The sequence below is a fragment of the Rhamphochromis longiceps genome, linkage group LG11 (assembly GCF_057381845.1).
Source record: "Rhamphochromis longiceps isolate RC_006_pf linkage group LG11, R_longiceps_female_GT1.1, whole genome shotgun sequence".
Taxonomy (NCBI): Eukaryota; Metazoa; Chordata; class Actinopteri; order Cichliformes; family Cichlidae; genus Rhamphochromis; species Rhamphochromis longiceps.
Window position 1 is genome coordinate 28,649,479 of NC_140567.1, and position 27,582 is coordinate 28,677,060.

The 27,582-nt window shown below is 40.3% G+C and overlaps 2 protein-coding genes across 2 annotated transcripts in view; one reads left to right on the forward strand and one right to left on the reverse strand.

The window, feature by feature from the left end:
* The window catches only part of fhl3a (four and a half LIM domains 3a), a 35,019-nt gene extending 18,154 nt beyond the window's left edge, over positions 1–16,865 (reverse strand). Inside the window, exon 1 of the mRNA XM_085423492.1 lies at positions 16,642–16,865. The gene's annotated coding sequence lies outside the window, so the exon portion shown is untranslated. The remainder of the gene's footprint in view (positions 1–16,641) is intronic.
* Positions 16,866–23,172: 6,307 nt separating this feature from the next.
* On the forward strand, positions 23,173–26,712 carry utp11 (UTP11 small subunit processome component). The gene is made up of 8 exons (XM_085423493.1): positions 23,173–23,377; positions 23,535–23,596; positions 23,689–23,791; positions 23,898–24,017; positions 25,759–25,852; positions 25,992–26,122; positions 26,257–26,367; positions 26,463–26,712. The coding sequence occupies exons 1-8, from the start codon at positions 23,318–23,320 to the stop codon at positions 26,544–26,546; spliced, it is 765 nt and encodes a 254-aa protein (XP_085279619.1). The 5' UTR covers positions 23,173–23,317; the 3' UTR covers positions 26,547–26,712.
* The last annotated feature ends 870 nt before the right edge of the window (positions 26,713–27,582 follow it).

Here is a 27,582-nt window from a genome sequence, read left to right on the forward strand (position 1 = left end):
ATCAGAGGACCGAGACAAGCAAGACATCACTACACAACATCTGGTGGAACGACATTTTTACGTAGATGATTGTCTTGCCTCCTTCCAATCAAGTACTGATGCCATTGTTGTTATGCAAAACGCTCAAGACACTATGGCTTCATCTAATCTGAGGCTACACAAGATTGCATCCAATGACGTGGACGTAATGAAGGCATTCCACAAAAACGATCTAGCCAAAGGTCTAAAAGACCTCGACTTAGGAGCTGACATTCCACCTATGCAAAGAAGCCTTGGAATAAGCTGGGACATTGCAACAGACAAATTCACGTTTCAAGCGTCCACTGCTGAGAAGCCCTATACCCGCAGAGGGGTACTTTCAGTTGTCAACAGTCTGTTTGACCCTCTCGGGTTTGCAGCTCCGGTCAGCATCAAAGGCAGAGCTCTCCTTAGAGAACTTTCCACAGACATATGTCAATGGGATGATCCACTCCCAGAAAAGTTGCTCCAAGAGTGGAGTGCATGGAAAGAGTCCCTGAAACTTCTCGAAGAAGTCAGAATACCAAGAATGTACACCTCTATATCCTTCAATGGTGCAGAAAAAAGGGAGCTCTGTATATTCTGTGACGCGTCTACAAAAGCTATCGCTGCAGTAGCCTATGTCAAGCTAACAGACTCAGAAGGCAACAATGAACTGGGATTCATGTTTGGCAAAGCAAAACTCGCACCGCAGCAAGAAATAACAATCCCCAGGCTCGAGCTATGTGCAGCTGTTCTTGCTGTCGAGATTGCTGACATTATCACAGAGGAAATTGATGTTCCCTTCCATTCTACAAGATTTTTCACAGACAGCAGAGTGGTACTTGGATACATACAGAATGAATCCAGACGATTCTACGTCTATGTATGCAATCGCGTACAGAGGATTCGAAAATCGTCCAACCCAGAGCAGTGGAACTACGTTCCAACAGAGCTTAACCCAGCCGACATAGCTTCAAGATCAATCCCAGCTAGTGCACTCTCATCAAGCACATGGCTCAAAGGACCAGATTACCTACTGAGAGCAACTCCTGAAGTGACTAAACATACCTTTGAACTAGTCAATCCTGAATCAGATCCTGAGATCCGTCCAACAGTGACATCACTTTCAACCAATGTCGTGGCTTCTTTCCTCGAAACGAGACGATTTGCGTCTTTCTCTACTTGGGGGTCACTGTTGAGAGCAATAGCAAGGCTCATTCATATTGCAAGGTGTTACAGGAATAGCACTCCCCCAAAAGGGTGTCATGGCTGGCATATCTGCAAAAGTCTTAGTCCAGAAGATTACAGTAAGGCAAAGAGCGTTGTTCTGAGTGGTCTTCAACACGAGGTTTACCCTGACATCTTCACATGTCTTCAAGCCCAAAAAGACATTCCAAAACAGAGCCTTCTCAGAAAACTCTCTCCTTTCAAAGACAATGCAGACTGTCTCAGGGTTGGTGGTCGCCTTTCACAAGCCAGCATGGAAAGCGACGAAGCACACCCCATTATCATCCCAGGCAACCACCATTTAACTACTTTACTAATCCGACACTACCACCAACAGGTGCAGCACCAGGGGCGCCATTTCACAGAGGGAGCCATGAGATCCGCTGGCTTCTGGATTGTTGGTGGGAAACGGAGCATCAGTTCAGTCATCCACCACTGTGTAATTTGCCGCAAGCTCAGGTGGAACACAGAAACGCAAAAAATGTCAGACTTACCCATCGATCGTGTGACAGTCTGCCCCCCGTTCACTTACGTCGGAGTTGACGTCTTTGGACCGTGGACAATAAGCTCTCGGAGAACAAGAGGAGGCCTTGCTAGCAGCAAACGCTGGGCCGTCATCTTCACCTGCTTGGGCATCAGGGCCATTCATGTTGAGGTCATCGAGACGATGGAGTCGTCTAGTTTTATCAATGCTCTGAGACGATTCATCTCTATCCGAGGACCAGTAAAGCAGCTGAGGTCCGACTGTGGGACCAACTTTCTGGGAGCGTGCAAGGAGCTCGGAATAACTTCAAAACACTGCGGCAACCAGGAAATTCAAGACTTTTTATCCAAGAATGAATGCACATGGATCTTCAACCCTCCTCATAGTTCTCATATGGGAGGAAGTTGGGAGCGCATGATCGGCATCGTGAAGCGCATACTGGACTCTATGCTAACTGTCAACTCAGTTCGCCTGTTGACCCATGAGGTTCTCGTTACCCTTCTAGCAGAGGTAACCGCTATTGTAAACTCTCGACCGCTACTACCAGTCTCATCAGATCCAGATTGCCCCCTTCTTCTTACGCCTGCTACCCTCCTTACGCAGAAAACTGGATTACCACCTACACCACCCGGACACTTTGACAATAAAGATATGTTCGGACGCCAATGGAGACAAGTGCAACATCTTTCAAATGTCTTCTGGCACCGTTGGAAAACACAGTACCTGCCGACACTCCAAGAGCGAAGAAAATGGCAATCTGTGAGTCAAAACCTTCAAAAGGGAGATCTAGTTCTTCTAAAGGACAGTCGAGCTAAAAGAAACCACTGGCCCATGGGGGTGGTTGTTGAGACCTTTCCTAGCCAAGACGGACATGTCAGAAAGATTGAGGTAAAGGTCACTTCTGCATGAATATCTAAAACCTTCTTAAGACCAGTGACAGAGACTGTACTCCTGCTGCGAAATACTAATAGAGACATTGATCCTTAAAGATGGTGATGACATCCAATAGATGTCAGACGGGGAGTGTGCTGGTGTAGTTCTTCCCACCAGCAAGAGTCGCTACAGTTCTTTCATGCCAAGATTTGTTTGTTATTAGCTGTAGAGTTAGTAATGCAGCACACTTTGAGAAAAGACTGACTCAGCATGTTGTTCAGATAAACATCTGCATCCATCCTCTTCGTTGTTTTACAGAAAGCATCGCTTGTGAGTATTTAAGTTGAACAAGAGTTAATGCAACTATATTGGCTATTATTTATGCACTTTTATGGTTAAAGGTGTACTGTATTCAGATTTACTTTCTTTCCAATGTTAGCTAGTTTAGCCAACTGATTTGCATTATCGTGTGAATATATAGGCTGAATATTGCTTATTTCTTCTGTTTGTAGTTTCACTCCGTTGATAATTGAAGGCAGCGTCAATAAAAGGGACGATACACCTGTCAGTTGTCGAGGAGTTTATCTATTTGCATAACTGTATCCAGTGTATCAGTGAGGGCAGAATAACCTGTTTAAGGCATTTTGGGAAATTAAATCTAATTACACAGTGGTTTGGAAATGCTTTGACTTTGTTTTCCATGCTTTGTGATATAATAAAAATAACTTGTGATGGAGTCATGGACATTTCTCCTTTTCTTTTCTATTTGCTATGGCTATGTCTTTATTGTTGTACTTAAATCTGTGTTATACAACTTTTGACCTTGTTAGGAATGGCTGTTTTCACTCTGAGTGAAAACAAGAGGAGCACTCATTTTTAGAGTTCCTTTAGAGACCTGTCTGAAAGGGCCACAGATTGATGCATTGTAATGTAGCACAGTGACTGAATCTGTCATTAGTTAACATACAAACACACATGCATTTGTACTTGCGTCTCTGAGAGGACACTGCCCAGTCAAACTGTTATGTCATTCTAACATCAAACCTAAAATCAAGTCTTACAGTTTTTCTCGATTGTTAAGACTCATTCCTGGGAAGCTACTCTCCTTTTCCCCAAACTGTGAACACAAAACCCAATTTTCAAGCTACATTCACAAAACCTCTGACTCTTCTTCAAAACCAAACTTTCACCCCAAAACAGTTCAATCTGTGCTCAAAACTGAACTATGCCATCAAATCATGCCTCAAGTCAATCTAAATTAAATACTCTACTGAGTAGTCACTAAACACTACATAGAAAAAAGGAAAACACAATGCTCAGGACATGAAGTGGTAGAAATAAATGTTTATTTAGGCTAAATGCATGTTGCAAACCAAAATACCTGGGCATTTCTAGAAATCCTGTGCATTTACATGTAGCACTTGTACGTAGAAATAAAGCACACAAATATTAAAAATGAAGTACAAAGAAAAGAAGTGCATTACTCCGCCACAGCATCATTTCTCCGTACTGGGTCAGGCCACAGGACTTCATCTACATCACAGGCCACATTTACTCTGGCCAGGCAATGGGGGGGAAAACCCCTGGCATGCCGTATCCAGGCTTGACATGCCTCCACACCTATGTCACCACAGGCCAGTTCCATGGCTTGCAGGAGATTTATCCTGGTGTAAGGTTGGCGTTCATATACCCTCCACCGCCATGAGGAGAAGAATTCTTCAATGGGGTTCAGGAAAGGGGAGTATGGTGGAATCTACTGATTTTTGGTTGTACCCTTAGTCCGACCTCCTTCATTGTCATACCATGGACAAGGACATGATCAATCACAGTAGCTCTGATTTCATCTGAAATTACCGTACTGTTCTTTGTCCTCGCTGACCACCTCGACCACCTTGACCTGCTCAACCTCCTCTCACACAAACTCCTTTTTTTGGATGTCTATCCATTGTAGTGCCTCACAAACCAGTGCTCTGGCTTATATATACCCTCACATCATTAGCCACAAGTGTGATAAATTTTGAATTGTTGTGTTCAACCAGTGACACTTGAGCTTTACTTGTGTTTGACTTTTGTCACCTGTGCTCACCATTATGCAACACAGGTGCATCACAATGACAATGTGTTGACAAGATGTGTCTAAACAGGTAAAAAATGCTTATGGTTTTGCCAAAAGAGTGATTGATTCAATAAGTGGGTTCAGGCAACTGACACTTTGTAGTAACAAAGTTTGTAAAAACAACTGTAATGTTTGGGGGTAACTCACACACATGCACAAATCCACTTAATCCTGCCTATAATGTGAGTCACCAATGTTTCACATACCTGCTAACACAATTAATTAACTATGCACTTGTATTTTATGTCTAAACTTAAAGTATACTGGATAAGCATGGCCACAGAGGTGGGAAACTTAAACATGTTCAGACCTCTGCTCCTTAGACACTGATTTTGTGGCTATTAGTCACAGGGGGGCACTGAAATTTATAGGCAGTTTCCCAGACGAGGATTAAGCCTAGTCCCAGACTAAAAAAAACAACGCAAAACAGAGCAAAAAGCAAATAAATCCATGAACATCTCCATTGATAAAAGTTTGTAGTCTAGGACTATACTTACTTCATGGCTGGGAAACCAGCCCTGAGGCTAACTAAAGAACCAAAAGACACAAAATGGCTCCTTCAGACTCTTGGTCATTCCCAGGTGGTCTCCTAATGTTGCTTAGTCAGCATAACTAGCCAGGACATCAAGGAACCAGGCTAGAGTTTCACAGCCCGCACACTCAGCAATCTGAGCATGCCACACACAACTGTTGAGTATACACTCACAAGTGCAAGCAATTATTTTTAACTCATTTAGACTTGCGGCTCGTGGCTGCAGTGATGGCACCTGACCCTGAGGTTAATATCAAGGCAAGGGAGCTTTTTATTATTTCTCTGTTTAGACATTCATCCAAATATCCCCAGACATGAATATTCAGCATTTTGTAATAAGCAGGTGGATGTTTTCATTCACTGAGCGCCAGGGATTTTATGAGTTTTATGCATTATAAGGGGTGAGAGAAATCTACGTTCCTGACAACAGCTGCACAAACTGTCCTTCATAACCGCAGCAGACCAGAACACTCACCTCTCTCCCCCTTTGACACTGTTACCCTGAAAAGACAGGTTTATTTAAACAACAACAACAACAACAAAAAAGCAATTCACTGGATAAGAAAATAAGGGTAACATGCCAATTGTGAACTGGCTGGGATGATTAGCTTAGAAGTCATTTCCAGTACATGTTGCCATTCTTTCCCTTCTCAGACACATTTCCATGGCAACAAGTAAACAGTGCCCTCATTCCCTAGCACCATAAACCTCTTGGCAGTGACGTTTAGCTCTCATTTCATCCTGCTCACTTCTGCCTGAGGGCACTACCCAACGTTTTATTAGGAATGCTGGTGCAATGTGAAAACTGATGTGTTATGCCATCCTGAAAAGGCGACTCTGGACTTCCTCACTATTTCAAGAGCGAAGCCTGTAACGCAAGCGTCATGTTCCCCGGTCATAAAAAAAGAAAAAAAAAAGATGTGATGTCCACTTCCTTTACTCTGCTAATCAGTCTGAGAAACATACCCAGGTTCATTTCCTACTGGCCGATGACCGCTTTCACCCGTATGCGGTGGATAACAATGAGAAGTCCAAGACAGTATGCACACACACACTGCTTCTTCCTGTTACCCCAAACACAGACATCTCTGGGACTTCTCAGAGAGATGTTCACATACATTTTGCAAACACACAGTCACAATGAAAAACAGATGTATTATGTCTAAACACAGTGAAACAGTCCCGCGGAAGGGCAAAGTCACAGATACACCTGCAGCAAATTGTGGACGTTTTTACACACACCTAATGCAAGTGCACACAAAGCTGAGGGTAGAGTGTAGAGAGATCAAACAAAAAATAAACACTGCAACCAAAACAGGGGGCAATAAGTGGCACGAAGAGTGCAATGAGCAGCTGCATACACACACACACCGTTTGTTTAACTTTCTTTGTGGGGACTTCCTGTTGGGTGTAATTATCTCTCATATTTATGATCTCCAGCTTTTCTGCTCACATAAATGAAGCTGATAGGGTCAAGCAGTCTGATGCATTAAGGAAATGAGTTTCAAACACAGTGGGAAGATCTTGGTAACAACAATCTAAACATGATGAGTAGTTGATGAATTCACACCAGGCTGATGATCAGGCGCCCCCTTACACTCGAACCCTCACCAGCAGTTCGGAAGATGGAAGCCTTACTTAGTCAAACAATGATGTCATTGTTGGTGAGACTACCGTAGAGTGAGATTTAAAGTGCAAGGGACGATAAAAATCAGTTTCCATTCAGACTCAACTTGAGATTGTATAAATTTCCATTTATATTTCTGCATACTGATGCAAAAAAAAGAAGAAAGGACTGTGTAGGAACATATCTCCTGTGACCCACTTTTTAGGATCCGGAGATCAGCCGCCTCTTTTTCCTCTTTGTCAGTCTCCCTGTTTGCTTTAACCTTTAAATAGGTTACTCTGGGCCAAGTCATGTGACTACCTGATGTCTTGGCAGTGCATGTATGCTTTCTGGAAAAAAAACCCCAACAAAACACATGATGATTGGCTACAAAACCAGGATGTGTATATGTGAGCGGTGCACTAGTGGAGGTTAGTGACCTAGAGGTCAGACATCCCCCTCGCCTGACTGCTAGGAGAATGTCTCGGTTCTGAAATGCAGCAGGTAGGCTCTGTGGCTGCAATGAGCTCACTTCAAAAGGTGTCCATAAATCACACTGACATGCATCCACCCTTACCTCCCCACGTCCCTCAGTTGCTCTTACACCTACCGATTTCCCCTTTTCTCTGCCGCCATCGAACAAAGCTTCAGACTATATGTCTTTTGTCCCTTACTAGTTCTGATCATTTATGTTTTGAGCTCTTGCATCCACTCACAAGGCCACAATCGCACAAGTGCATTCATTTATTTGTGTAGTGACCTAGGCAAAGCCGTAGGAGTAAAAAAAAAAAAACATTGCAGAAAAACCAGGGAGAGGTGGAGTGATAGTAGTAGATGTAAGCGTATAGTCACCTAAAAGTGATTAGCACTAGTATCAAAAAACAGCAGTCCCTGTGATACACAATACATCCCAGTAGATTTATCTGAGATTGTTTTAAGTCCCCGAGATGAGCCGCAAGTGCAGAAATCCAAGCTTGTTTCTTGACTTTGCCGAAAGAGAGCTGCAATCCGTCAGGTCCTTATCTTAGAGTGTCACACACTGGGATCTCTTTATCATGCAGCCATGCAAAACACCATTCATCTTCCCCACCTAATTCATTATCGGTGATAAAATGCAAAGACCCAGCTGCAGTTGTTAAATGGAGAGGCGAGATGTGAAAACAGGTGCTTTGGTAAACACTGATAGCATTGCTGAATTATGTTGCTTCCAAAGAAGACCTGTCTATCTCTTTCAATCTATTAACCAGAGCTCCTACCCGACTCTTGTCTGACCTTATTCAGCTTTTGTCCTGCTTCTCTTTCCTATATAGAAGAATGATTTGGTAACTGTGCTGAACACAAAACAGACACAAGTTGAGGACTTAGCTAAAGCCACAAGGATAGCATCCTGGTTTCACAGCCTCTTCATCGATCAAGTAAAGTGTAAATGTAAGTCATGCTAAGTGTAAATTATCAGGATACATGGATCCACCTTCACTATTAGACTAGCAGTAGATAAAGGTTAAAAGCTACATGGCACAAAGTGCTGTGCAGAGACACTGAGATAATCCAATGCCTGACCTTCTCAAGAAACACGCAGTGTCTCAAATGAGCTTGATCATGCAAGTCTTCTCATACTATAGGACACTTTTTCCTTCTTTTTTCTTCAGCAATCATTAAACCTTAAACAGTTTCCACTCACCAGTGTTGAGAAAGTGTGCGATGCGATGAGGGATGGGTTTTTTTAAGGGGGGTTGAATACTTCCACAGTGAAGTCATGGCGCTTGTGTCATTGGCCCTCTGCTTTGCTTTGCTCACCGTCTGGCCTGCATTTTACCCATTGATCTAATTTCCATTGCCAACACTGGATGTGGTTCTGTTTGAAGCTGAATGTTTAGGTCCATTAAAGTACTGACAGAATTGCAAACGTATGGTGGACCTTAGGACAAGTAGGAAAACAACTTAGTGTTTTTTGCCAGGCTTCTGAAAAGACTGGAGAATATAGTATGAATATGGAAGACTGTCTCGTTCTGAGGGGCGTTTAGCAGGATGGAAGAAGGCGAGACCTTAACGTTACCTTCTAGCATCTTTACTTTACTATATAAAGATGCCTTGAGACAATTGTTGTGGTGTAATGGCTTTATATAAATAAAACCAAATTATTTCTTGTGCATCATATGTGAGCAAAGCGTCAGAAAAGCTTATATCCATTTATGTAGAATCTTTATGTTCAAATGTGTTGCTGGTAGTTATTATCAAATATAATTTTAAACACACAGTAGAATATCTCACCTTCAAAATCTGACTTGCCTATATTCTATTTTCAGTTAAATATGGGGTTTAAATGATTTGCAAATTATTGCACATCAGCATCCTAACTTTTAAAAAACTTTTTTTAAAACCCGGATGTTGCATTGTGTTGGAGAAATGTCATATTTGTACTGTGCTGCCACTAATGCGGTCAAAAACCATCTCTGTAGGTGGTTTGACTCGCTGCCCAGGCCATACACAATACATCAAGCTGCTAGTTGTAATGGGGGGTCTGTATCTGTCACATAATTTCTACAACATCACAAAGACAGCTTTATTTCTACGCATAAGGGCAGAAAACTACACAGTGACTCTTATAATGCTCGGATAAGACAACATAGACACTATACGGTTAGCTGCAAGAAGGGAACAAAAAGAAGACATTTCCAAAGACACAAAAATACACTTCATTGAGGCTGCAACAATGAGGTCCAGACATTTATAATTTTTCCCCATCAAATGAAACTGAATTGCTGCAAAAGCACTCCAAGGTACTATTTTTCAAATTCATTTAGCCATATGTGTATTGATGTACCACATGTTCTGCAAAAAGGCCTATTTTGTGTGCCCTTTTATGTTTTTCCAGCTGTGGCAGAGACATAGTCATCATATGACGACATCTTGGCTTTAGATTTTTTTTTAATATAATTTTTTGAACTGTGCAGACAACTATATCCAAGAATAATTGCATCACAGCCCAACATATATCCGATAAGTAATAATAAACAAATAATCAAAAATTATATATGAAATGCATGTAAACTTACGCAATATTTAAGTTTAAGTGTCTGAAATTGTCTGTAAATTTTCAGCAAATATATAGTTACCCTTCATATTCAAAAACAGTGAAAGGCTCCATGCTCAGTGTTGCATGCGTGGACTTTCTGTCCTTGGTAAAAAGGTTTGGAATTGCTACAGAGCCAATGATGGTTTTCAATGCCAGGTGATTACGCTAAAACAAAAGTAAAACAACGCCTACATAATTCTGGGGTGCTGGAAAAGTTTGAATCATTAGGAGCTGTGCTGAAAGTACTAAAAACATCCTGAGCTGAATGTGATTGGCTGGTTGTGAACACACTTTCAAACACGGCAGTATTTCATTGTTAAGATTACACTGCATCACTTTTAAGGAGTTTCATAGTGGAGAGATGATGCCAGACGCATCGCTGGATGCACAATGTGTTCTTTTGCTTGTTTGCATTTTTGAAATAAAAGTAAATAGTTGTTGAAATTATTGCAAATTAATAGAAATTTCTCTAAGACAGAGAGGTGGTGCACAGAGTGTACTATAAACAGTAGGGATGTACATTTGCCTTTGATTACACCTTTCTGTAACAGTCCTTTGATAAATGCGTGCGCTCACCTCTCCTAGCCATCTCACCCTTTCATTCTCGCTTTTCACTTCAACCAAAGAAGCCACAAAATCCCTTCCCAGTTCTCTGTTAGTCGTTTTAGTCGTACATCACCGTCGTCTTCTCACAGAGAAGCTAACGTCCTTTTATAGCCAGACAACGGCCACTTTCTGCCATTTATGGCTCCTCCAAGGCACTGAATGAGGGCCAGTCAGTATCCAGTAAAGGTGAGAGAAGACAGGGAAGCAAGGGAGGCCAAAAAATATCCTGCCCTCTTCGAACACCTATTCTATGTAACTTTGACAGGTTTACAATTAGTGCCAAATGCTACCCAAGCAGTAGTGAACGCGTTCTCCTCTGTGTATTTTGAAAAGGGCACAACTGTCATATACAGCACAATTTATTGACTGACATAAATCCACACCTCTGTGTATGCAGCGAGTCTGGCTTGTCTCAGCTTGTTTTCTCTGTAGAGACTATTGTCTCTGCCACAGACCCGTAAAGATTATAGTGAGATGGTAGAAAAGTATGCATGTGTGCCTGCGATACGTGCGCGCAAAAGGCAAAAAAGAACTACGAAGATGGAGCAAGATATTCTGGCTAAAGAATCACATTCTTCATCATTTGCTAGTTTCATCATGCAGAGCAGGCATTTTTACAGTGTTTATGTTAAGCAAGGGGGAACGTGCTCTCTTACAGCTTCACTCCAAATAAACAGAGTTGTATTTATCAGAGACAAGATAATTCACTTCTGAACATGTACCAGCTTTTCACACAGGACATTGTGTAAACTCCCTGGGGTTCATTCCTTGGAGACAGTTGTGCAACACAGCAAACATTTGTGAGCAGTCAAATAAAAATGTGCACATGCTAAACAGCTTGCTTCACACCCAAACTCGATTGACGGCACTTCCTCTGTTGTGATGTCACAGTCTGGGCTCATTCTGTGCAGATGTGAGAGCCGACCCTATAAAGTATTTGGGAAGCAATCAACACCAGCGCAGTTGGCATTGCGGCAAACTGAAGTTACAGCCAAATAAAGACACAACTACTGCAGCATGGGGTAAAGGTGAGATACAGTAGTGCTGTGGTGGAACAAACAGTGCAGGTATACAGAGCCAAGCTTTAATTACCTTTCCAAGACATCTGTTATGAGAACAGAGGTCTGCTAGTATGTTGTTTAGAAGAAATTCTTTGCTAACAGCCCATTCTTTCTGGGGGTTGCAGTGTTTTGAAAGGTGGCATTTTAAGCTGCAGGCACTGTTGCTGTGTTTGTTGCCTGCTGTGCATCACTGCGTGGTTAAGGACTGTTTGCCACATGCTCTCAAATTATTACCTAATTAAGCCAATGTACAAGACCATCCAATGGAAAGGATGATACAGTTGATGATTGCTGTTAGATTAATGTACATGTAGTAACCTACAAAGCATTTTAGCAGGTAGGATCAGGATCAGGGATCTATAAGTAACAGACACACCAACTTGAGAGTCATCTACTTGTGACAGAAGTCATGATCATTTCAACTCAGTGAGTCCCTCTTTATATTATCCAGAAGAATCTCTCTCTGTTATTCCACATGCAAAAAGTGTGGTGTTACAATCTGAAGTGTAAGCACTGGTTCTTTATTTTTTCATCTTCCCTAGCAGACATATGAGGATGGAATAACATCTTATTACCTTGGATCTTGAAGAAATTCTCCTCACTCAACATTCCTCTCCTCAAGTACTTCCATTAACCATAGGTTATCCTATGATTTAGCCACAGCCCAACATAACCATTAGTTATATGAATTTATAACACACATCTTATTACCAGTTATATAAAAGCCCTGCAATTTGTCCACAGACTTTGAATTTGAGCTTTCTTCTGAGTCCTCCCTTCTCCCTTTTCTTGATGGGACTTGCAACTATTCTTCCTCTTTGTCAAAATCTACTACTTTCCCAGGACAGCATCATTTATGGGTGCCAACTTTTTAAGCAACCAATTACATTATGCAATTCAAAGATCTTCACACCTTTTGGCAAAGTTTCAGTCAACACATAGCGGACTTGAATGAGTTCCAAGAAACTAACGAAAGTTTTTTTCTGGGATCCTGCTCTCAGGAACAAGTCAGGTTACACAGATGATGGAAGGCTTTGTAACGGCCGTAGGTTTTACATGACATTCCTTTTATCGGGTCCCATACATCTGTTGGCACATGACCCTACTCTCTTCCCTTTAGGTGAGGGCGCAGAGAAAGAGTCATGAGTGACTAACACATTTCTTCAGCGCACAACTGAATGTGATGACGAAGCATTGAATCGACAGGATTTCTGCACCCAAACAACATCTGTTTCATGTGAGAGGCTGCAAAGGAAACACTGATAAGCTATGAATGATTTCCATAAATTCAATGTGTAATAAATTTATAGGACACGTGTGGAAAACTTGAATGGATAAGGTGAAAGGCGGAGTGATGTACTCTTTCATGCCATATAATTAGCTTGTATTAAACTCGCAGGTGTGTAGTTATAAGTTACCTATTATTCCATCCTCACAATTTGGTATTTCTTCTGAAAACAGTATTTCCTTTAAGGATAGCAGGTACTGTATTGTAAGTGCTAGGTACAGACCCGTAATTACACTCCTAAAGGAGCATAATTACCCCATTAGCGCAGAGTCAGTTACCTTTAACACGCCTTTGCAGTCTATATGAAGTTTGAGTTCTCCTTACATAAAATCTCATATGGACTGAACACTGTGGCAGTGAGAAATAAGAGCAGTTACACGTGTTAGGCAAAATGAATGAATTGTGAGGTGGTGGTGGGGCGAGGGGGGCACTACCTCCCACAGGGGCCCTGGCTCAAGGGATCATGTTTCAGACGTTTACCAACAAAGCGTCCATGGAGGAAGTCTTGCGACCCTCACAATAACAGCACAGCACCTGGGCCTTCCCCACACAGGAAACCTGAGGTCATTTCCCCCCTTTCACGGAATGCAGACACACTCATGCTGCCAGCCACGCGCCCCCATATCCTAATGAAGAGGGAAGTGAGTAATGGTGGAGGAGACACATTCAAGAAAAAAAAGAAAAAAATATATATATATATGTATGTATATGAAGCAGAAAGGACTACATTTTGCCTTATATGGTCTCACATGTAACACAGACATTACAATTCTGGAAACAAGTTATGCAGTCTCATATCTGTACTAGGATAATCAAATTTTCAGATTTTTAACTGAAAAGAAAAACAAGACACAACAAGGACCAAAGCGTGGGGGCATGCAAGTGAGGGTTAGGAAGACACCGCTATCTTTTTAAAAGACACACACGCCTTAACTTTGAAAGAAGCTGAAGCAGTAATCAAAATAAAACTCTGACACATACCACCGAGGGACAGGAAAAATACAATGCGAAATGTCAGGGGAGAACCACTTCTTTACAAATCTATATTCTGCTCTCAAACCACCTGCAAGCACTTGACCACCAGTTCCTCCATCATTATCCTTGGCCTTATTTCAAATGGTGCCAACACATAAAACTAGCTACAGCCAATTCAAGTCATTTAGCTGCAGTCCCACTACAGTTTAGAGCTGGCCATGGTCCAACCACCATGCAGGGAGAAACCTTTAGAAAACACTGAGACCTCTGAAGAATGTGACCATGGTCAATGAAACAGAGAGGGAGAGAGGAAGAGGGAAAAAAGCAAACAAATACATTATACAGCCCGTGGGCTCTGTCAAGGCAAGCTCCCCAGATGCTAAATGGGACAGAATGACTGTCTTTTGGTTGCTAGGGTATTACTTCTGCTTGTCACTGTGGCAAAGCATTTGTGTAAAAATAATAAACATAACCTGTCAATGGTGAAAGCACAACGAGAGTTCAAAAAGAGCACATCCCTTCAATTCTGTAGTGACACAAAGAAAACAAGGGTGCTGGATCTAATGTTGATTTAAACAGTTGTTGTCTTTGCATTAAAACACACCTTATTTAATAATTCATTTAGCATTTTTCTGCATTAAATGGGGACTCAAAGCACTTTCTACTACAAGCCTTCATCACGTTACTTTATGTATAAGCACCTTGCCTAACCATCATGAGCAACACTCACACACCAATGAATGCACTGAGGTAAACTCAGGGCTCAAAAACTTGCCCAAGGATACTTCAGCATACAGATTACAGTAGTCAGGGATTGAACCAGTGACCTTCTAATTAGTAGAGGACTGCCTCTGGCTCCTAGGCCTCAGCTGCTCCACAAAGACATATGTTTTTAAGGAACCACTGGGTTTCAGGAGTCAAGCCCTTACTTTAAATCTAATAATAATTTAATTTTAACAATGGATCAAGAGACTATGCATAAGCATTCGCTCATCACAAAGACATCACCCAGATCCACAGGTTCCTTCATTTGCAAAGAGTATCAGCATTTTTGCCTCATTATTTTCTCATTTCTCGTGTCCTCATCCTAACTTTATTGTGCTCACTGCGTATCTCTGCTCTCATTAAACCCTATTCCCAGCTAAAGCTGGAAAGTGTGACTGTAAACTACATGCTGAGTTCCAGACAGACAAAGCTAACAAACAGGAACTAGTTGAGAGAACAAAACTAAGAAAGGAAAGTCAATATCACAGCTATGCTCACTGTTTGGCCAGCTTCAGAGCTCTAAACAAAAGCCTGTGTTGTTCCTTATCTGCTGGATATGCAAATATGCAACTGTAAGTGCCATATCAACTTTATATGGTGACAATATCGTATGTCAGTGCTGCATAACAGTTTCTGTGTTTCTGAGATCCCTAGTGATTCAAAGCATGGTTAGAATTTAACTTGACCAAATCTTTGTATGTTAATGATCTGTTACAGGCACTGCAATGTAATAAAAACCCTCCTAACACAATGGAAAAACTGAATTTGCATCTTCAGTCTGTAACTTGGCATCACATGTAGTGTCAGCACAACAGCAGTCGTTATGTCCCTGAAAGCCCTTCCAACTATACCCGAGAAAAAACACAATACTTTGTGTCTGTAATCTGCTTACGCTGTAGAAATAAAAATAAACACCATTTCCATCTTCAATCCTTGGATTAAACTTTATCCCATTGTGAACACGTTACTCTCACCGCATGCCCACTGCACCCGCATGACACAACAGATGAAACACCAAACAATCACCACAAGGATGACACTGCTACTATGCATTATGATGTCACGATACACGCCCAACACAAACCTCAAAGCTGCAGTACAGACACACCCATCCCAGACGCACACTGCCATACCCCACTTTGTTCTGCTGGAGAAATGACAAGTTAAGCCCGAGGGACTTTGCTCCGTGAGGCCTTCACACGTTGCTCAGCCAGGAGCTTCAGTGGCACAAAAGTTCCTCCTTAATCCTTCCTCGACACAGTTCAGTGGGTCACACAAACTAACACACTCTGTTTCTCCATTGTTTGTTTTATGCCTCATTTGCATGTTTGCATATACTGTTTTACAATAATAAGGAAAAGCAAAGGAGAAAAGAAAGGAGAAAAACACATAGACAGACAGAAAAGATCCAGACCCCCTGAAATGTCTCTGGGTTTTACTTTGCAGGCTTATCCACGGGCCCTGTGTTTGACTAAGGTGTGAAGGATTAATACTTGTCATAATGTCAAGCCCAAGCCTGCTCTTTTCTTGCAATTCCCAACATGAATAGTACAGAGTAAATGTGATCTTAAGATGTTAAATTATACATGAAGCTCATACTGTGCAGCTAAGTGCAGTGCTACCAGTACAACCACATGAAAGACAACTAATAATAATCAGTATTTCAGTAAGCTGATCACTATTCAGCTGAAAATACATTTCACAAAGAGTAAACTTTTGCCACGAGACACAATCATAGGCTGTTATTTATTATCCATTTACTGAATATAAAATAGTAATGACACAACTAGTAATTACAACACTTTAAGTTCTTTAAACTCGAGATTCTTTGTGAAATGTATTTTCAGCTGAATACCTCACCAAGAATCAGTATGTATAAGTTACTTTATTTTGCCATGATCCATCTTTTGCGAAGTAATTTCCTGCTTGAAAGGTAAATTCATTGTTTAGTAAAAAGGAATACCGTGATAATAAGGAGAGGAAAAGTCTCTATCTCTCTCTATATTTTTTTTAAAAGAAAGTTGAATCCTACCAGGGGTCTCTGAAGTCTGGAGGCACCTTTGGAACTTCAAAGTGGTAACCCGCCTCCTCCTCTGCAGGCACTCGCTCAGATCAGGACTGGGATCAGTTCGCAGATCGCTCCTCCGACGTGTCGCCCGCAACTGTGCAACTTTTTGTGTTTCCTCTGACTGTTGATAAACCTCTGCGGCAGAGAGGGATGCAGCTTGCCGGCTACTTTTGTCCTACTACTGAGGAAGTTGCTGGTGAGTCACAAGATCCCGCCCCCCCAAAAAACATTCCTCCCTTCCTCCCTCCCTGCAGCGACTTCAAACGAGACCTGAGAGTAGTCTAGGCAGTGGAGGGTACATCCCAACCGGGCCTTATTTTTTCCGTGCTGCTGTCAGTTTTAGTAGAATTACATATTATAGCCGAGTTAATATCCTTAACAGGAAACACCGACTTACAATAAGTATGGTGGAGAAGGCGATACTGCTCACGAGCTTCCTTAATTAATTCTGACAAGCAATCAGCCGGTTAGTAAATAAATCAAGCAGAAGTAAAAAGTCTGACAGATGAATGTGAAATTATCTGTGAACCTCCCATGCAATGTTTAGAGTTAATACACATGAGACGTGACCACTCTATGAGAGCTGGAATAGACTCCAGCCAGGCCAGCACCCTCAACTGGAGAAGCGGGTAAAAAAAATAAAATACATTTCGATAAAATAAATAAATAAATAAAGCATGAATGGATGCATATAATAGTGTTCAAATGCTCTGACATTTTGGTCTCAGATCAATTCCAGATATTAATGACTTGGCTTCAAATAGAGACTTTATATTTCCTACAGTCTAAATAATGTGTAAGTATAAATATTAACTGGTGAAAGTGAACAGCAGCAAGCAGCCTAGATATGTATTAAGACATTCTTGCTTTTCTAAAACACACAAATCTCTTGCTTTTTAAGTGACATTTGTTGACCTTTTCATGCAGTTACATTACCAAAAAGGGTAAAGAGCAAACCCAGTTGCTAAATTACACTTCCCTATTTTAAAGTGTGGGTCATTTCTCCACACCCCATGTTTCATTTTTTGTCATGACTCAACAAGTGGGAGTGACATTTTCCCCTGGATGCAGCTGGCTGCTGTTTTGTCATACAGTGAATGATCCTGATATCTCCATTTGAGTCATTACAGTGAATCAGTATGTTCCCAACCCATTAAACACAGTATCGTTGGCAGAATTGCCTCCATGCATGATAAACAGTACGGCACGTTCAGGTCGGCAGTCACCATACACTTTCTGTGGTTAGGGATTGAACCATATACACAGCAGCAGCTCAAACATAGCAAAGACCACAAAGACCACACTCTCTGTAGGAAAAGTTTTCAAAGAATAACTGTTTGTGAATTGGTGAAAAAAAACCTCAACATTTAACAGTTCAATATGTGTAATTAAACAACTGTGGTGCTAATTTTCAACTCCATATTTTTAGTCTGCTAGTATAGCTTTGTATTGCAGTTCACAGTTTAAAGCAATCCTTGGCGACCTCATACTGACCTATGCTGCTTTGATGCGGCCCCTAAGATCATCCTGTGGCCAAAAAAAGCTGTTTTTAACCACTGTTTAAGCTCATTGCAGGACTTCATTTCAAGGATGTCAGTATTGTTATTATTACATGCTGCTGTTTGCAGCTATACTGAAGACCCTCTCATAGATTTTCCTTTTAAGGGTGCTCTGCAAGTTTTCAGTAAGGCGGAGATAAGACCATAATACCCACCGCACCATCTGACCATATCTGTGATTTGAACCAGTAATTAATCTTCTCACAGTTTGATGATCTCAATTTTCAAACCTTCTCTGTGGTTTATATGCTTCTTGCAAGGCAAGCTATTTGATACTCTTATTTTAGGCTGGCCTCAATCAAAGGCCACATAAAGGTCAAGTAAAAAACGTCACGACGCCACGCAGATGTGAACCGTGGTGCGCGCTTTCTCCTGGAAGACATTATTCACGTTACACTGCATTTCAATCAAAAGTGTCACAAACAGCTTTGCAAACAACAAAAACAGACCATGCAAGAGAATTTCAAACCTTTCTCACTTCCACCTAACAAAACAGGATTAGTCTCTGGGTGATGTGTGCCGAGTGACAGTTTCAGAAATGTGCCAGTGTAAAGGGCTAAAAGGTTTCAAACACTGTTTCAGCCATCTGAAAAGCCCTCTGGCTGTAAGGCACTAACATACTAATTTAAAACTCTCTGTGTCCATCCTCAGCTATCTGTTAGCTATTTGTTATCACTGGGATTCAACTCACTATTTAAAGCAAGTTTCATGTAAATTTATTGCAGAGAGATGAAAAGATCTCTTCACTCTATGAGAAATAACTGACTAGATGTTTGTATTACATTGTGGACATACTTTGTGTAACAGCTGCACCACCATCAGTAAATAAGAACAGCGATCAGTCAATACACTTCTCATTCAAATAAGACTTTCACAAGAAATGCCAGTGCTCAGAAGTACTAAACACTACAATATAAATTGCTGCTAATTTCATTCACTTAATATGGCATCGTTGTTTCTTGATTGTTTATGGACGAGCAACAGAGGATATCCCATATTAAGTTAAAGTTCAAATCAAAACCCTCCGACCATGTGGCATGTTGTTTTTCATGGTTCTTTGAAAACTGAAAGAGTGTGATCCCCACTCGTTTGACCCCTCACTTCCACGCAACCCCCTAATTATGAATTCTAATTTTACACTCTGAGGCGTGGTCCCATCAGGCTGTGTGAAACATTACAGGATTACAGGCCTGTCAATTCATCGTGGTCGAGATAGTCCGATGAGTTTCTTACTTTGTAACCAAGTTAACTGTGACCTTTACCTTAAACATTTATATTTTAGTTTTGCAAAACAAGTTAAAGGTTTAATATGAGTCAACTGAATGTGACTTGATCATGAACAGAAATGGATCATAATGTCTAAAGTGAATGCTATGCAATGAATGTTTTTGATTATTATGTGCTAAACTACACACAACACGCTCTTTTCTTGGACGTGTGGCTTTGAAACATCTGAGGCAAATTAGCTCAAATGAACAACATAACCCTGAGCACAAGACCAATGGTGTTATTAAATTGCTAAATGCCCCACTTGAGTGATATCTAAATGTGTCCTGTACAATTTGTGTGTGTTTTCACACGATACATAATGGCAAGTGGACATCGTGACGTCCCGCTATAATGTAATAAAAATATCGACATATTTAGTGGTGAGAGGCACGAAATAGCATGAACTCAAATGGTGTTTGGATACTTAAATTGAATTTACAATGTCTTTGTAGCTTTAGATAGAGAAGCACGTGGAGCACACTGTCTATCAATTATCAAAGATAAACTCAAAATAACCTATCACAAGACTATCAATTTAAGAATAAAGGCTTTTGCTGATATCAGCAATTAGAGCTTATTTACAGAGCACATCAGGTCTGATCTAAAAACAATGACCCTTTTTTCTACACTTTGCAGCCATGATTGCTTGGAGTATAAAACCAGTTATGGCACAATATACACTCTCAAAACTCAAGCAGAGAAAATAAGCACCATATCAACACTTAATAGTAGACAATTTTGTTTTACAAGAGTTTGTGGTTAACTTTCTATTGTGAGAATCCCACCCAGTAGTGCCCCTATGTTGTAATTTACTGGGAACTGGGCATAAAGAAGCAGAATGTAACACTGTTCTATTACAAGGGAAACGCTATGCATCACATTACTATATGTTACACCATTAGACTGAATCAATATAAATACTTTTAAACTATCTAGTATATCAGTCACAAGATAAATCTGGGGTGCTCAATGGATCCTTCTGGGGTATATAATATAATACTGAGTGTTTCTTCTTGTTTTGTTTATTAATGCTCTTTTCTTAATGTTGGGTCATTTTACCTTCTTAGTTATCTAAACTAAACCATATGAGGAATTCATAAGAGGAAAGATGCTTGACAGAATTGCTAACTACATGAAAACATCTTCATCTTCTGTTTGCAATAGGCAGCCAATCAGGAGAAAGTTGGCCTAAAGGTTTCCTTAAAGGGGGAAGAGCTACAGCATCTTGAAAGTAGATGACTGAGCAACTGCATGAAGTCCTGGTATGAAGTAAATAGGGATTATATTAAATTGTGTGCCAAGAAAAAGGCATTGTGGATATAGAAGTAGGCATAATGGGTTCACTCCAATGAATTCTTAAGTCAGTTTGAAGTGTAGCTGCCAGATGTTGTAAAAAGTTTGATATTTCCATCTAAGAATAAAGGTTATATATACAATGTACTAGAAAATAGAAATGATGTAAATAGAATTTCCCGAACACTACTTTCCACCGCTGACAGCAACTTATTCAATCTCTTAGGAGATACAACTAAATAATCACACAGGAGAAATTTGTAGCCCGTCCATTTTTCGACTGGGTTGGTCAAATGGCCCGTTGCAGATGAAGACCAACCACGGTCAGGGGAGACATACCAAAGTCCTGAGCTCACCCCGAGTGCAGCAGCCTCACAATATGTCAGCAGTGTTATTTTTACGAGGTCATATTTGAAAACCCAATGGCTCTGCATCTGCCCTGCAAGGGCATTCCTCCATTGCTGACCATGAACAAACCCACAAGCTGTTGTGCTCCTGTTCTTGTGTCAGCTCGTTACAAGTCCCCGATTTCCAAAGTAGCATTTACCCCTGCCGTGGCTCACCAGGCATTTTACTTGTAATGATAAATACTCACATGAATTAAACAGCACGGAGCCCAGTAAGTCAGAAGGCAGACATTAACCCGTAAATCCTGGCTGTCTGTGTTTGCCTAGTTAAATACATGTTAGTGGGTGAGTGGATCAGTGGGGCCTTGGGCTGAAACCTTCACAGGAATTGGGGTGATTAGCCATCACACTGATAAACAAGCCCGTGACATAATGTGGAAAAACTGATCCTATTCAGAGGTCTCATCACCCGCAAGACATTCTGCATGCCAGGCAAATCTCGCACATATAAAACAAATTCCTTGCGGTTGGTGAGGAGATAGTGGGCTTCCATCGGAGAAAATGGCCGTTAAGAGGAATATCACTCTCTGTCTCGCTGGCTTTGTCCCACAGAGAGTTGAGAACCTGGGTGAGATTAGGGACTGGTGCCGTTGCGGCTTTGTCTTTGTCTCCCCGAAATGTCAGGAAGTGGAGAATCTTTTCTCACAGAGAGAAAGGTTGACCCTCATCTTCAGAGTGGAAAGAAAGAAAAACACAGAAATTCCTCATGTATATATTTCATTTCAAGCATGTGAGCTAAAGTCACAGTGTCTTAGTTCTATAGCCATAAGAAAAGCACATATAAATGTTTTAAGTGTAATTGAGTTTGTTTTCTGTTTGAGAGCATGTGATTGTTTTAAGGCATATTACAGGATTTCTGTGTAATCCTTTTTAGGCCTGTTGGACTGGGTATTAATCAAAATAGGGGTCTGGAATCCCAACAGAAACACGCAGTGAATGCTCATGTTGGAAAAACATAAACGTATTACCAATTAGTGTTAACTGTGCTCTCTGGCAAATGCTGGCTGTTATTATAATAACCAAAGCAATTTGGTGTATGAGTACCCTCACTTGTTTTGGGGTTTTTTTTTTTCCTGTGCCAAGTCTGGCTTGTATATAGCCTGAGAGTACTTGTTAGATAAATAAGATTAATTCAGCTTGTCTTTGCCAGTAAGCCTTACAGCACGACAACTGTAGTATTATAGACCCAACATTTAAAACCAAAAGACAACCAAATTACAGGGCTTCGGATTTCAATGATATTACATTAGTTGATTTTTTTAAACATAACATTTATTAGAAAATGTATTAAATAACTGGTTAATATGTCACTGTTTTTCCCCATCTATGTAGACTAATAATATCAAAATAACTTCATAATTTAATATTACTGATTTAAAAAATATTAAAATTATCAATAAAAAAAGTTTAATAATCAAAATACTTAATTACCTTTCAATCGTCTATAGTCAGAATCAGAAAAATGCTGGGTTTTAATAAAACAGATTTTCAGTAGTATTTTCACCAGAAAGCCCATGTAAGTATTAAAAAAATAGCCTATATATTTAATGTATGTTTTTGGATAAAGATTACAAATGCACAGAAAACTATAATAATGAATTTTTAGCTGGGTTTACTATTTAAATATATCTAAAAATGCTTTGCTTAATATTTTCTTCTCTCCTCTGTATAATACACTGAAGCGCACGTACAGGTTATCTTATCAACATTTCATATGCAACAGTGCCCCCTAGTGTTACTACCCGAATGTACAATAAGCAACACCAAAATACCGACTATTCTAATTTGTCTAAAACATGTTTAATTTTATTTAAAATGTAAATTAAAAATAATATATAATTTTAAATAGTTATACAACTTGTTGCTGAGCTCCAGATTTTAAAAATATGACGACATTTTCAGCGGAATTTGAGTTGCGAATCTGCGACAGCGAAATGAAAAACGGCTCGCTCTGAATCAGGCAGGAACCCACGTGTCCCTCTCACAGGGAAGCACTAGAAACCAGAGGCAGCAAGAAGGCTTTAGATATCTGTGTGTGTGTGCTTAATAAGTCTTATATTAATCTGTTTTAACTTATTTTTGCGTGTATACGGTCGGGGTCATTTCACAAATATGTCCTCGTTCCGAAAGGCACTGAAATCTCGACAGAGAAACCACCATGAAAGATCTCAGGTGAGCGTTGCAATGTTGTTGGCTAGCTCGTTAGCCTATTAGCCAAGGCAAAACAACATACTTCTCGTGTGTTCGGTTGTTTTTCTGACACACACACACTTACAGTAATAGATACTAATGTTGGATTTGTCCTGTCTGTTTGTGTGTGCGTGTGTAGCCCGGCTTCAGGAAACAACTGGGATTGCTGGAGAAGAAGAAGGACTACAAACTCCGTGCAGAGTAAGGAAAAGTGCAAGTTTTTTGCCACACTTTATAGTTGTGTTTACCTTTTGAAGATAGGATGTTTAAGTTTGCCTTGTCTGCTGGTATAGTGACTATCATAAGAAACAGAACACACTCGCTGCTCTGCGAAAGAAAGCTCTGGAGAAGAACCCGGATGAATTTTACTTCAAGATGATCAGCTCTGCACTGCAGGTATTAAAGCAACAAGAAGCACCTCCTTGCTTCATAGATTTGGTCATATATGAGTTTTGCCTCAGCGTTTTTTTTAAATTTTTTTTATCTTGTGGTGTGTTGACAGGATGGAGTTCACGTAATTAAAAAACCAAAAGAGCAGGAGGAGGTGACCGAGGAACAGAAGAAAATGATGAGGACGCAGGATATCAACTACGTGGAGATGAAAAGGGTTGCAGAAGTTAAGGTAACCTTTAATTTCCATGTAATAAGTCATGCAGAAGAAACAAAATACCACCACTGTGGCAAAACTGACTTGTTAATAGGCTCACTTTTCACTTAAAGTAGGCTCAGTGGCCACAGCTTATCTCATTGCCTTATAACCAAATTTGCATTTTTCTGTTCTGTTCAATTAGTGTGATGTTGTTGGGTTTTGTTTTTGTTGTTGTTGTTTTGGGTTTTTTGGAAATGCTTGTTGACCAGTTATGAGATTCATTACTACAAATCATCTTACTGGATTACACCAGGCATCTGACTGATAGATAATTAGTTGGTTGGTGACATCATAACATCTTTGAACCAGTAACTACTGTGGTAAAGTAATGTGCAAAAGTCTTGACTCACCCTTCATTTCTTTATATACTGCTTCAAACGAGCCAGTCTTTCTTGTAATTATTTAAAATAGTATTTAATACTGATCTGCGAATCATCCAAGCATTAAAAATGCTCCTCAACAATTAACTACTTGTCTGTCTACACATAGAAGACAATTTGGCAAAGTGCTATTAGCTGAAAACCAAAGGGAGGACAACAGAAGTGGCGGGGCTTAAAAAGTATCTGCAGCAGATGAACAATAACTAAAAAAAGTCATGTGCTTAAAAAATAGGAATAAATATGGCCTGACACAAGCCATTCTTAAGCAACGGGAACAGGCTGAGGTATCCCAAATTAAATAACAACTCAGCTGACAATCAGTGGCAAACACGTCTTATGGAGTGGTGAATCCAAATTGAAATTTTTGCTTCAAATTGTCATAAATATGTACGGCGCAGGTCAAGAGAGAAGTACGACAGTGAGTGTCTACGGCCATCTGGAGAACACTGAGCCTCTGTCATGGTGTGAGGCAGCATTTCAGCCAGTCGTGTTGAAGATCTTGTTAAAACTGATAAAATTACGAACCCAAAAAGTACAGCGAGATTTTGAGTCTCCACGTAACACCTTCTGGAAAGCTTCTGATTGGCAGCGGCTTCATTCTTTGGCATGATCATGACCCCAAACACACTGCTGATGCAGGACCAGTAACAAGTGAATTTGGCATGTATGAAGCTTTCTTAATGAGAGATGTTAAGAGTTTGTTTTAGACATCAGAAATGCACCTGTGAAGATCTGAAAATTAAGTCAATACACACGAATAGCAAAGGTGAAGAATGGTATGGATATACATTATACCCCTTAAATGTTAAAAGCAATGCTACTGCAGTGTAATTTTTAAATACTCACGATACCATTTTGGAAGTGGTTACTTTGCAGGGCAGTGTACCCAGGCTATATATTATCCTTGCACTAATATTTTTAAAATGCATATTGTGCATGACTCTTTCCAACAGCATGAGTTCGCAATTTGGAAACATAAAGAAAACCTAAAACAACAAAGAAATAACTTCTCAACATACAAATCATTGCATCACATCACAATTAAACGTTAAACCAAATGGTAAAAGTTGTTCCCCTCTGAAAACTGTTCAGTTTCCAAAGGCTCCACAGAGTAGGCCTAGTACTGGAATATAAAGGGGGATGAAGGGTTTCTGTTCCTGAAAAGGCAAATTTCCAGTAGCCATCTGCAGTAACGAATGAGAGGGCTCTGTGGTGGTACATGTGCCTAGTAGTTTAAGGGCAGTGGCAGCAGCATGAGCATAGATATTATCACCATCATTTATATCTGTGGTGGTGCCTCGGTCAATCTTTCTGGGTATATGATGTACTTCCAGAAAATTGAGAGGCTGAAAGGAGAGCTCCATCTTCTGGATGCAGAGAGCAAACCAAAAAACAAGCACACATTTTTTGTGGACTCCAAAAAAGAAGGTAAATATAAGCGTTTGGTAGATTTAATAAATTTAGTGAGTGCTTGGAAATGTGTAAGTGCTGTGCACACAAACTATCCTTTTCCTCTTGTGCTTTCAGTCTTGAGATTGCCTGAGAAGTTGTTTTTATTCTCCCTCAGTGCAGTCATTTAACCTGGCGGACCACCTCAACACAGCTCCAGAGCTGGTGGACAGAGTGTACAACAGACCAAGTCTGGGAACACTGGAAACCAAGAGAATACAGGGAGCTGTAGACCCGCGTGCTCTGGGGGTTTGTGGAGATGATATTTATTCATTTTTTGAATATTTCTTTAAAATTTAGCTCCTCGGAATTGTTCATTGGTAATAAAGTTTAAGATTCGGCATTTCATTCCACTGATGGGTCTATGTGATTTGTACCTGTAGAAACTGGCAAAGCAAAGGAAACATCAATACAAGATACTTTCCCAGCGAATTGACAGAGAAAAGAAAATGTTTGTCATCAGCCAGAAAATTCAGACCCGTAAGGACCTGCAGGTGAGGAGGACATGGTTCTTAAAAGTTTTGGTGCTGGTGTGCTATGACTGTCTTCATTTCAGTTTTTTTTTTTTTTATGTTTTGCCTTTGTACAGGATAAGTTCAAGAAAGTGAAGGTAAAGAAGGAGACCACCAGTTCTGCAGCAATTTACAAGTTTGAAGCTAAGAGGAAACGTTGACAAGAGGAGGGAAAGAAAATCACTGTCGGGAGGTGATACTTGAAAATAATGAACTTCTCGAATCCTATGGGTCTGCACAGCAGAGGCAAAGGATAAAAATTCAGTTTTGTATATATTTATCAACTATGCTTAATTTGTTTCAAATAAATATCAAAAGAACTTGTAATTGGATTTAATTTCTTGATTTGGAGACAACTTATATTTTAAGGATTTCTTTGCTTGTGAAGAAGTGGAGAGCTCTCAGGCTCTATGACTCGAGGGGGTGCTGTATGATCTGGTTAGCTAAGAAATATAATTTATTTTTTTTTACCACTAGGGGGCATTAGTGTTCTTCATGAGTGTTCCAATCTAAGGCAACTAGAAGAGAGCCATAAGTGCATTTGTTCCCAGAAGTTATTATAGTGGTTCTTAAACTTGTTTTTAGCATACTCTTTTTAAGAGGATGAAGAAGACTTGCATCCCACACCTCACTCTTTTCTAGGTAGTAGTAAAAGTAGTGTTATTAGTAGTAATAATATTAAGATCCAAGCTGAACTGTAGTTAAATAAATGCCATATTTTGTAAAAGTTGGCTCTGCACTGTATTCCAGGCCATCCTTGCCCCACAGTTTGAGTTACAAGTACGACCTACAATTTCCTTTTTGTGTCAGATTGAGGTTATAACATTTCTCACTCATGTGTTGTTGCTCTCTAATTCAGTAACTGTCCCATTTACACAACAACATCAAGAAATACATTCTCTTTATCCAGGTTTGAGGACAACTTTGGAAGTTCTCCATATTACACACGTAATGCTTTGTTGAACGTTGAGATACCCACGATGTGTTAATGTGTTATTTAGTCCTGAATAACACTTGTATACCGAGGTTAAATATTTTCGAAGCTCTGATACATTATCTAAAAAAAATGAAGTCACATTTATATGTTTTTAACATCAACTGAGGACATTGTTTGCGTGCTGAAGCGCTGGAGTGCTTTCTGTGGTGGAGACACAGGCTTGGCTTAGCCTTCAGAGCCTCTGAAGGACACGTCTTTGT

Excerpts from the sequence above, each read along its gene's own strand:
- utp11 (XM_085423493.1), top strand. The coding sequence starts at position 23,318 with ATGTCCTCGTTCCGAAAGGCACTGAAATCTCGACAGAGAAACCACCAT. Across the intron at positions 23,378-23,534 it reads ACCACCATGAAAGATCTCAG|CCCGGCTTCAGGAAACAACT; the intron begins GTGAGCGTTGCA and ends GTGCGTGTGTAG. Across the intron at positions 26,123-26,256 it reads TAGACCCGCGTGCTCTGGGG|AAACTGGCAAAGCAAAGGAA; the intron begins GTTTGTGGAGAT and ends TTGTACCTGTAG.